Source organism: Mastigoproctus giganteus, chromosome 6 (genome assembly GCF_048544385.1).
Source record: "Mastigoproctus giganteus isolate SK-2022 chromosome 6, ASM4854438v1, whole genome shotgun sequence".
NCBI lineage: Eukaryota > Metazoa > Arthropoda > Arachnida > Uropygi > Thelyphonidae > Mastigoproctus > Mastigoproctus giganteus.
In genome coordinates, this window is record NC_143580.1 from 75596982 (window position 1) to 75609513 (window position 12532).

A 12532-nucleotide genomic window follows, 5' to 3' on the forward strand; every position below is an offset into this window, starting at 1 on the left:
GCTCGTATTACCACAAAAATACTTTAAATCTTGGCACATTTGCAGTAATTGTTATTTATGTTAACAAAAATATTTTGATATAATTAGCTGTCATATGTCTTAAGGTAGAAAGTACAGTTTTTTATTTTTTAAAAATGACTGATTATAAAAACAACTTGTGAAAGGTTCTTGAATTGAATCACATTGTGTTCCTGAGTTTATATTTTGCTGTAAGATTACAAAAGACATCCTGAATTCAGTTTAATTACCAAAATGACGTTGGAACTGAACTCATCCTTCACTTCAAGAAACATTTTGATTAATAGTGGTAAAGTGTTAAGAAAGATAAAATATTTTTGATATTTTAATTGATTTTGGATATTTTCTAATGAATTGCTCAATAAAAATGAAAATCATGACCAAAGTTTGAGGAAGTTGTTTGATATTACTTAAAAATGGTAACTCACTTCTGGAACTTTAGAGCCTGTGCTGTAACATAAAATTTTAGGTTCAAAAAGATGCACTTGACAGGGGGAGATTTTATCAACTATATATATTGCAGTAATTTTCATAATTTTCTTAAAATGATTCCAGTTGACATACAATAAATTTGTATTCAAAAGATAATATCCTATTGCTTGATTCCTTAGTACTTAACGAACATTTAGTATGCGATCGCTGTTGTAATGTCGTTATTATTATTGTTCAGTGAATTACTGACATTATTGTGGTGGAAGGATTCATAATATGATTTTTGGCAACCCTGTGATCTAAAAAGATTCTTTAAAAGGTTTAGAATTTCTAAAAGAAAAACCGACATACAGCTATACAACATTTGTCTCGGGGCAGGGCTGACTTTTTAGAGTTGAATTTACCACATCATTAGTACCTGGAAACGACTTGTTTCAGTTGTTATCAGATTTCTTGGATATGCACTTGCCGAACACAGTATCAGATAGTGATGTACACAGGTTTGATCAGCTTCAATATGAACTAATTTACATATGGACTTCTTCATCTCTACTGTTCTTTGTTTTGGAAGACTTCTTCCTTTCCGGCATTCCTCATGTCAGGATAGGAGTGACTACTGCTTCCAGCATCTGTCATTCTTCTTTCTTCAAGTCTGTTTCTTCTCCTGCCTGGATTGGGTGTTTCAGAAAGCATCCGATGAAGTTTCTGTTTATGAATGGTAGGAGATGGAGATAATCTCTGCCGTGAACTTGGGACACTTAGACTTGATCCCAAGGCTTGTTTCTTTCGAGCTTGAACTAGACCATATACCACGACTGCTAAGCTCTTGTGGATACTTGGTTGTCTTCCAACAGAACGTTGACGTCCTATTCGCTTCCCCATGACATAATAAGTATCCATTTCACCTTTTCCTTTCACTGGAACTAAACCCCTGTATTGAACTCTGTATCCATGGGCTTCTAGAATTTGTGCTGTGGCTTTGGGAACTTGGATTCTGTCTATGGTGCCCGTGGAATCCATACGACTAGCCTCATTTACAGTGTTTCCCCAGATGTCATAGACGGGCTTCTTAGCACCTATCACTCCACCTACTAGAGGCCCATGGCTCATTCCTGAAATTAAATAAATTTTATAAAATTTCATTCCTCCAATTTTAAAATTTGATTCCTACAATTTTATAAAATTGCAAACAAATTAATCAATAATAGCCAATAAAAATAAATTGTTATTGGTTCATTCTTTATCGGTAATAAATCATATGAACATGTTTTGCTAGCTTATTTTAATCTTGCTTTCTTGCTCCGTGAAAGAATTTGTTGCCCATTGTAGTGTGTGTTTTTTGTAAGACTTCTTAGTAATATTGTGATCCTCTATATAGTCAATCGACATATGCTAAAGATACATAATAATAGTCAATACTTAGAACTAGTCTAAATATTCCCTGAGAAAATAAATGTCAACTGTAAATAATTATCAAAAATAGGGAAAAAAAAAAAAAAACAAAGCTGACACCAGATGAAGTTCAGATCTGAAAAACTAGTTTTACTTTTTTTTATGACAAGGTTTTGGCGCATTATAGCCTTAGTTGCTAATGCCCCAATAAAACCCAACCAACCAACCATCTGAAAAACTAGCACGCGCACGCACACACCACTTATTGTAATCATGGATGTTATCATTCATATAATATTATCACTTTTATGAAGCCCTGATTCAACTATACTACTAAATAACTTAAACTCCTGGCTTGTAGCCGTGAAGGGTATTGTGTACGGCATGTGCGTTTTGTATGCAATAAAGAGTTCTTCTAATATATAGAAAAAATGTCATTTATTGTTATCCATGGTTTGGTTTATGTTATCACTTTTTTTGCCATATTGGCATACATATGTGCAGTACAAGTGGTTATATAACATTCAGAATTGTTCTTGATCTCCTACAAACTGCATGTCTAGTTACTGCTGTTGTTTTGTACAATTTGTGTGGTTGTCAATGTCGTTACCTCGTCAAAGAAAGTACTGCATCTGTACCCCTACTAGGCTGACTGTTTTAGAGTAGAGCATTAACCCTTTTTTTATTCTTGATTTTAATATTTTCATTATTTGTTTTTAATGGTTAATACACAGAAACATTATGATAGTTTCATTTTTACTGATAACTTTCTCGAAAAAGTAGTGGAGAGTCAAATTAAAATATTTTATATTGCTTGATTTAATGTTTTCTTCCTGTCCACTTCCACCTTTTTATGTTCTTATTTCTGCTCTGCATCAATAAACAACTCTGAACAGCTGCATTCTTGTTTCTTGTTATTGTTATCAATTAAGCTGAGTCCTGAATGCTTTGGGAGTTAGTTAATTTTATATTGCTTGATTTTAATGTTTTCTTCCTGTCCACTTCCACCTTTTTATGTTCTCATTTCTGCTCTGCATCAATAAACAACTCTGAACAGCTGCATTCTTGTTTCTTGTTATTGTTATCAATTAACAAACAGAGGAACGAACAGAGGGGTGAAGTGGAAGTGGGTTTTTTTTTTTTTTTTTGGCTGATGCTGCATAAGCTTGCTTTCTTGCATCAAATGCCTCTACTAATGCTAAAAATGCTAATGTTAAGATGAGTCCTAAATGCTTTGGGAGTTAGTTAATTTTATATTCATAACTAAGAATAATTCTGCAAGAAAACTCCAACTTATTAGTCAGTTTTACCTACTATGAACTCGTTGCCAAGCAAGATACCAAGTGGGATCAGTTATTTTTTTTCAGATTTCGTTGCATATATATAAGCAGCAGCACCTATTGTCTTCCAAACTGGGAGTTGAGTTGTTGCATGTCCATTTGTCCGTCCACATGTAACAACAACTCCCAGTGAACAGATTTTCACGAAATTTTATATTTACTTCTTACAGAAAAATTTGTTGAGCCATTCCAAATTTCATTAAAATCAGACAAATAAAATTCTAACAATTACTTATATTTTCTACAATTTATATGTAAAAAATAAATTAATAGATGAATTATAGATGATTAATAGTGGTGTATATGGACACTGGGCAGGCTTTCTTAGTGATTGTCTTTCTGGTGACCAAATGGCTGGAAACAACTAGACAACAACACACACACACATTCACACATACACTGAACAAACGTAACTCTACACACATTTCTGGCCTTTTACAGAGTTCGGTATTCATCACAGTGTGCAAGGTAGGGTTGAATTGACGTTCAGGTGCCGTCCTACATAAGATACTATACATACATAAGGTAATTGTAATTGGTGGGTTTTCGTATTTAATTATTAAATGTAAAAAAATTCTATAAATACAAACATAGATAACAAAATTTAAATGCTTTTCGAAAAATGCATAATTAGTCTGCTTGTTGCGATGTAATGTAAGACTTGTAAACGTGGTGTCTCTTGTGAAGATATACAAATATGTATATATACAGAGAGAGAGAGAGAGAGAGAGAGAGAGAGAGAGAGAGAGAGAGAGAGAGAGTTAAAACAGTATATGGAAAAAGAGTAATAATATTATACAGCTGTAATTAAACTGAACAGCTAAGTTTAGAGAACATAAAACTGTAGTTTTATTAAGTATTCTAGAATAAAGTTATAATCTTTGTAATTAATTGATAAGGAGTTAAACTTTATTTACTTTTCACTACTGTTAATCACAGACAAGAAAAAAAATCAGTTAATTTTTAAAAAAATTAAATGCACATGGAAATGAATGCACACTGCATACATTACCTAACCATTTTGAACCACTTAGATGACTGTTACTTATTTCAGCATATCAAGAAAGTACAAGAGGTCTAAACATCTTTGCATGATGCCATAAAATGTACAGGTTCAAAGGAAATTTTAGTGCACAGAGCAAAGGTGCTCTGTGCACTAAAATTAAAGATACCACCATAGCAGTACTAGAAGAGGAAGCCTATACTATTATGCAGTATTTGCATAGATGGAGAGTTTTAATTTTTAGAGAGAGGTTTCTTGGTTTCAGGTTGTGGGAATTCTTGAACCATATTAGTGGGGTGACAATTCCTGGTCAGTTAATAAGAATGCTCTATTGAGATGTTTAAGGGAATTATCCTGGAATCCACCAATACTCTGCTCTAACATAACTATCCAGACACTTAAATATCTATAAATAATCTTTATTTACCGGAAAACTAATAATATGTGCTGACAGCTTCTAGTCTCTGTAGAACACTCACCACCAGTTTTTTTTTTTTTTTGTAATTGTTCTCCGATATTTTCTGCCATTCGATATTCAAGGCAGCAACCAGTTTAGCTCTGTTTCTTAGGCGCGTTAGCATGTGTGCATAATGCATCTTTTGTTTTCGCTATGTCCATCTGTCTCTCAGAAGGGTCTGCCAGGCAGAAGAGCCCTCTAATGTGCCTGCAGAACCTGGCCTCTAAACAAGGTAAATGCCCTAAAAGAAAGTTATACAGCCCTCGGTAACTTCTATACTAGCCTGTTCATTAACAAGAAAAAAGAATCTTTGCTGGCCTTGGGTGAGACATGGAAATGCCAACCCCTGTGATGTCATCTATCGGATTGTCAGGCATGCAGTGACTAAAGGCTGCCCACAAGGATCAGTGCTAGGTCTATACCTATGAAATGAAGTACTGGATGAGTATTTGAACATGGAAAATGAGCCAGTTGCCAGGGCTGCCTTTGCAGACAACCTTGTTCACCCCATTAAAGATACCACCATAGCAGTACTAGAAGAGGAAGCCTATACTATTATGCAGCATTTGCATATATGGACTGGGACCCACAGGCTCATCATATCAGCAACAAAAAAAAAAACAAATTCTACTTAAAGGAACTTTGGATGCCAGATGCTCACTAGTAGTCAGACTAACAGGAACTCCAATCAAATTAGTAACCAAAATGATATATCTTGGCATAATATATTACAAGCTGTCCTTATTTCCAGACATGATCTGCCTTACCAAAAAGGTCTGCAACTATACTGCCATGATTGCCCAAATTTGCAGAACTGATTGGGGCCTAAAAATAAAAAATCTGGCCTTATTTGCAAACCTGCTTTCCTCTCCTGTCATAACCTGTAGAGCTGCTACCTGGTTCAGGACAGCAATAGTCAGGAGCAAAAATAAATTAGACTGCATTCAGAGGATTCTATTACTTTCTAGTAAAAACTTCTATTACTTAAGATAGAGTTTTAGAGTTGTTGTTATTTTAGGAGCATTAGCAACTAAGGCCATATTGCTCCAGGGATATGTGGTGGTCATTCCCTGACCTTTCCGCATCCTCCATATTTGGTGGTCACAGGCTCGAATTACTTAAGATAACAAGAGCATGTTGCACTGTGAGTACCCCTGACTTGCAATTATTGGCCGGTATCCTGCCACTTCACTTGGAGATAGTAAAATATAGTCTCTATTACAGGCTTAAGCATGAAATATCACACCACCAGACTGGGGATAACTCTTAATGTTGAAAATCCCATCAAGCAGGAACGACACAGAATAGCAATCAAACTACAACTATGGCAAGGTGACTGGAATCAAACAACCAAAGATAAATTATATAACAACAGTAACTGCAGTTTGCCACCTGGACAAATATGCCCATCTGCACAAAAGTCTATAAAAATTTTAAACTATTGCTATTAAAATTTTTTAAGTGACTTCACATCACTGCAATAGCTTTAGACCTAAATATCTTATTTAAATCGTTTCTGTTGATATAACTTTCGATTTTCATAGTCTTTAGCCTGTCGTCACACGGAGATAGATGAGTATCCCGTGTGACTTTAGTTTCCGCCCCTTCCTCGGGGAGGAAGACCTCTACTCAATTTGGAATTAAACTTTTAAATACTTAAACTTTTAAAACTTTTATATACATTTAACTTTCTTAAAAAACTCAAGTCTCACGCTGTGTCTCTCCCCAAGTGAAAGCACAATCACATTAGACCTTACCCGACCGGTCCATGACACAGCCACAGCACACCCAGTACAGATCACAACTATCAGCACTCTTATCAGCTCCAACTACTCATAATGTGTGTGTTTCCGATTCAAGTCCATCACCTTTTTAAACTCAGGACATTCATGATTAACTGCACTATGCTCACCAGTTTTATTTTTCCTTTTGCAATTAATACAAGAAGGAATTAGATCCCTTCTTGAACATTCTTTATATGAATGTCTTCCCTGTGAACAATGGCCACAGAAGGACTCAGCTTTGCAGTTTTTGGCAATGTGACCGAATGCCATGCATTTGTAACACTGGGTCACCATGACTATGTCACGGACCCGACAGGCAGACCAATGGATAAATACTCGTCCTGCTCTTGTCAACTGCTTATGTACTGGACCCGCCACTTGAATTATCCAGTTGTTCACGTTCTTATTCTTTGCCTTATGAACAGATATTATAGTAAGACTGTCTTGGAATAAATCTTGTTCAACACCATAATCTTTTAGGTTCTTTACCCACAATTGCTCAACCAATTCGGTTTTATCAACTTCTTGTCCAACATCATAAATTAACACCATAGGGTTTCGCTTCTTCACCTTTTCAACACTTAGTTTTAAATCTTTAAATTTAGTGCACTCAGTTATCACATCTATATCTCTTTCAGATTCCACTTCAATCACAACTTTTTTGTCCTTTACTGTTCTTAGATTCCTTACCCTAACATCTTGTAACTCTGGTCTCACAAGAGTTATCAAGTCCTTTTTCATATCATCACTCGTTTTGTGCCTACTATTCTTAGTCGTAATTATAGCGACTTTAGGCTTTACAAAACTTTCTTTAACTATAGCAGCATAGTCCTTCTGGTTCTGCATTTCTTTATCTTTAGCTTGGCACACCTTAAGATCTATCTCCATTTTCACTATAGCCATTTCCAGTTCATCCCATATTTCTAATATTGTAGCAGCTGCACTTCCAGGAATGCAATTTTCTTGTTCAAATAGGACTTCTCTTAATCTCCTTCGAGCACTCACTACTTGCTCTATACCAATTAGGACAATTCCACTCTGATCTTTATTCATAGAATTTATGAGAATTCTCGCTGAGTCCACAGTTTCCTGCTTCTTTTCTGGTGTCCACTTGAAACCACCTTTCTTGGTACTTTTAACCTTTTTACTTTTTTCACCCATAGTCTTCTTAGGCTGTTTCTTTTCCAAAGCAGCTTCCTTTAACTTTCCTTTATTTCCTTTCTTAGTTTGTTTCACCACAGTTTCTACTTCAGACTCAGTATCTTCACTTTCTGAATCAGACAACGAGTCACTTGGTATTTCTACTTCCGCCCTCCTCTTGAGAAGAGAGCCAGCGTTCGACTTTTTTCCCGACATTATGTCAAAAAACAATAAAAATTTAACTATTTACAACTATATACAATTTTGTTATGAGTCAGACAGTCAAGTTTAACGACCCCGTACTCAATACCATTAAATTCAAAAACGAGAATCCGAAAATCTATTCAGATTCTAATTTAAAAACATCCCTCACTCAAGTGTAACGAGTGAGGGTCCCAAGAACCTTAATACTTGAGGGCACGTTAATGGAAAAATTAATTCCAATTCCAACTGCTCCACCTACCTCGTTACCCGTTCAGCCGGTCAGGGGACCAAAGGTAAAGTGACAAAGAGGGTTATAACATAAATTTCACTGATAAGCCCCAGACCTCTACCTAGGGATGTCCCCGGATTATTATTATTATTAGCCATATGGTGCAAGAAGGCCTAAGGCTTATGCTGCACCAGCCAAAAAAAAAAAAAAAAAAATTCCCATGTTACCCTGAGAGAGAGAGAGAGAGAGAAGTAGAAGGGAATCACCAAGAAGGCAAGAAAGAGAAGAATGATGATGTCCAGCTCAGGACCCTGGGTTTGCCAAGCCCATACTCACCAAAAGTGAGCCCCTGACTTTGTTCTGTTATTCAATGAGGTATGTCACCTTTCTGCTAGGTATGTCCCCCCACTACACCTGCGTCACAGAGGTGTTGTATGACTGCCCGAATTATGACAACTTGAGAAGTACTGTATTCTCATTACAAAGATTGTACCTCTTCTTCCAAGAAATTATGAGCATCTGTTTATAACAAAAGAGAACTACTATACGTCATTAACAGAATATACACAAGCAGGTTTTGCAGCGTGCTGGACAACTCAATTCTTGGCCTCAACTAATAACACAACCATAACATTTTCTTCAACAGACTAATCTCGGTAGATTAAATTTCTTCATAGTGGGACTTATCCTATATGTGGTCCAGGCCCCATATAGACAAATCACGACAAGGCTGGCCTGTTGGAATGTGTTTCTCACTCAAAGTGGACATGGATGTTTATTGTATTGTTAACGAGGTATTGTTAATGGTGTATTGTTGATGAAAGTACTGGGCATGAAGTTGTTCATGTGGGATTTCTATTATGCCTGTAGAGCTGAGACTGAATTCAAGAGTTTACATGTAGGTTGTAAGTTAGTATACATCAGATTAAATGTAACTCCCTGTCTATCAATAGTAATTGTATGAATTTACATACACCGGTTTACATCCAAATATGCAAGTGTGCATAAATGTACAAGGATCTGTAATAGTGCGAGTTTGTATTTGTGTGGGTAAGAGTGTTTTGCATTTGTAAGTATATGAGTGTACTTTGTGTGTGTGTGTGTGTGTGTGTGTGTGTGTGTGTGTGTGTGTGTGTGTGTAAGGGTGTATGCTTTGTATCAGCATGGGGTCGGTACATAATGCTGGGTGGGAAACTAGTCCACTTAACCTGTAACAAAAAAAAGTGGTTGCCCTGTCCTATTCAAAGTGCTGCATTGAGAGGAATAAATATGTGAGATTGGTTGAATGAATGAGAATGTCAGTTAAGTGTCCTTTTATTGTGCATTGTGAAAATATTTTTAAAAAATTCTTTAAAATTCATTTTCATCTCAAGTTAATTAAATTGTGGTATGACTGACAGGTTATGTGTGTGTGTGTGTGTGTGTGTGTGTGTGTGTGTGTGTGTGTGTGTGTGTGTGTGTGTGATGCTTGGGATGGGAGTTATGCTATTCTATGTGGTGACCGAATAAATGATTGTGACTAGCATATATATATATATATATAAATATATAAGAAATGTGCATGTCTGCATATGTTGTTCTTTCTATTTAAGGGGCAACTGCATTCTGTCTGGAGGCAAAGATGAATGTGCTAATGAAAGTACTGTTGTGTGCTTGAAACAGTTGCTTGCCTCTTATATATATATATATATATATATGTTTAAAAAAAAATAGTGTGTGGTACATGTAAGTTATGACAAGTGAGTGTGTAGTTGGTGTACATGTAGAGTGTATGTGTTGTTCTGACAGTCCCCCCCCTCCAAACACGGTGGAAGTAACTTATTTATGAATCCCTCCCCGCCTTGCTGATACCATATTCCCCTCTTGGCAGCACAGTGACACTGAAACTGACTCCAGTTGGCCTGGCCAGTGTGGGATTTATACTTGCATGCCTACAGAGCAGCCACAATGCCTTCTCCCCCCTCCCCATGGGGCATCCTATTCTTATGTATTCTTCCCTGACACCCAGACAATGGCCACTTCCCCCACCTCCCATCCCAAGCTTTTGCCTGGTGGGTTCGATGATCCCAAATCTTTTTTCTGTGCTTAAGTTCACCCCCCCCCCATGGGGTGAACTTGGGCTTGCTCTGCAAGGGTATCACCTCTGTCCCTTTAACTTCTGTTTTCCTGGAGGAAGTCTTCCTATCCACTTTCTTTGCCTTCATCTGTACTCCTAAATTTATGCTCTCTCCACTGCTCTCCTTCCTATTAAAAACTTTTAATTATATATATAGGCAGTTCCTGTTTTACAAGTTCCCTGGTTTAAGAGTGTTTTTTTCTTCAAGTATCAACAAAATCAAAAATATGAACATTAATTGCAAAAAAATGAATGTCATAAATTCATAAATCTGAATACTACACTGACAATGGTAGAGAATGAAAGGGACTTGGGGGTGGTTGTGCAGGCAGATATGAAGTTCTCTGAGCAGTGCAGATGGGCTGCAAGAGTAGCTCATGGAGTATTGTCAATGATATACAGGAATTTTTCCAGCAGGGATAAGGAGGTGATTATTCCCTTGTATAAGGCAATGGTCAGGCCACACCTAGAGTACTGTATACAGGTCTGGAGGCCTCATTTCAAGAAGGATGTAGAGCTGCTGGAACGAGTACAGGGAAGGGCAACAAGATTAGTGAATGGAACAAAGGGGTGCTCTTACGAAGAAATGCTTAAGTTTTGCCAATTACAGTGTCTGGAGACTAAGCACCAGCGAGGTGATCTGATAGAGGTGTATAAAGCCTTGAATGGTTTGAGCATGCTCAATGCTGATGGGATTCTTCCTCTAGCTCAGAATAATCACCTGAGAGGGCATAAATTCAAATTGAGGAAAGACAGATGTAGGATAGACGTGCGGAAATTTGCCTTTAGCCAGCGGGTGGTTGGTTGGTGGAACAGACTTCCATCCCTTGTCGTGGAGGTTGATAGCCTAAGTTTAAGGCTCAGCTGGACAGGTATTTTGAACGAACAGAGGGGTGAAGTGGAAGTGGTTTTTTTTTTTTGGCTGATGCTGCATAAGCTTGCTTTCTTGCATCAAATGCCTCTACTAATGCTAATGCTAATCCCGCATTTCAAATCATACTTGTAGCTATACAATACAGTGCACCCCGCTTTACGATATTAATCCGTTCCAGAGACACAATCGTATCGTGAAAATAAGAATCGTAATGTGAATCTAATATTACATTGTTTTTTAGTTATTCGTTCCAAGACCTTGGAAATTGAAATTTTTGCTATATAACTAAGCTATTTATCTCTCTAAAAGGTTTTTTATAATATAAAAGTTACCAATTCAAATCATTAAAACGCACCTCCAATAATGGATGATGTCACAGAGAAATATTAATCATACTGCATCAAGTGCATCAAGACCTTGGAAATTGAAATTTTTGCTATATAACTAAGCTATTTATCTCTCTAAAAGGTTTTTTATAATATAAAAGTTACCAATTCAAATCATTAAAACGCACCTCCAATAATGGATGATGTCACAGAGAAATATTAATCATACTGCATCAAGTGTGGTGCGGGATAAAGTCACTTCACTTTCATCCAGGGACTCACATCTGGTGAGTATGGGCTTGACACAAGGATCCTGAGCTGGATATCATCATTCTTCTCTTTCTTGGTGATTCCTTTCTACTTCTGATTCTTGTTTTTTCTCTCTCTCTCTCTCTCTCTCTCTCTCTCTCTCTCTCTCTCTCTCACCCAGGGTAATTCAGAATTTTTTTTTTTTTTTTTTTTGGCTGGTGCTGCATAAGTCTCGGGCTTCCTTGCACCTTAGGGCTGATAATAATAATAATAATAATAGAGGCATGATGGCCCAGTGGTTACGACACTGGACTACCTGCCTGATGGACCCGGATTCGAGTACTGCCTTTGCAGAAGCGAACGCGGCTCCATCACGCTGGGAGACCAGTATAATAATAATAGTAATAAATTAGAATAATAATAATTAATTAATATTGATAAAATAAATAAACATTGTGAAAGTTGCTTCAGGGGACCTATCTACCCCAAGGTCGGAGTGGCGGCTAAGGCAGATTGTGGCATCACTCGCGAAAACTACCACTGGACATAAGCTGAAGCTAAACAGGTCCACCTCCAATAATGGATGATGTCGCAGAGAAATATTAATCATACTGCATCAAGTGTGGTGCGGGATAAAGTCACTCATGTTCAGGCCTTAGGCAGAGGGATTGGTTCGAAAAATCAGAGATGGTCTCCCGAGGAAGACAGGGGAGCGAGGAGTGGCACTGTCCCCATATGGCTACCACAAGAGAAGGGCAAGACCATCCAGCCCCACCAACTGGAAGTGCTTCCTGCACAACTGCGCTAGTGACCACCCAGGAAGGGAGAAAACGCCAACGCATGAAGTGGAGCATCGAAATGAATACGTACATCAAGAAAACATACTACGAAATAATGAACCTGGAGACCAATATGACAACTTACAGGGCGAGACTACATATCAAGTGGCTGGAACAATTCCCGGATAT

The 12532-nt window shown here is 37.3% G+C and overlaps 1 protein-coding gene across 2 annotated transcripts in view; it reads right to left on the reverse strand.

The window, feature by feature from the left end:
• Positions 1-828: 828 nt before the first annotated feature.
• LOC150084415 (adenylate cyclase type 8-like) overlaps positions 829-12532 on the reverse strand; it is a 405296-nt gene continuing 393592 nt past the window's right edge. For both annotated transcript variants that reach the window (XM_090375213.1, XM_090375212.1), the window contains one exon: positions 829-1562. In XM_090375213.1, the coding sequence (XP_090231339.1) occupies positions 1000-1562 (563 nt within the window). In that variant the 3' untranslated portion in view covers positions 829-999. The remainder of the gene's footprint in view (positions 1563-12532) is intronic.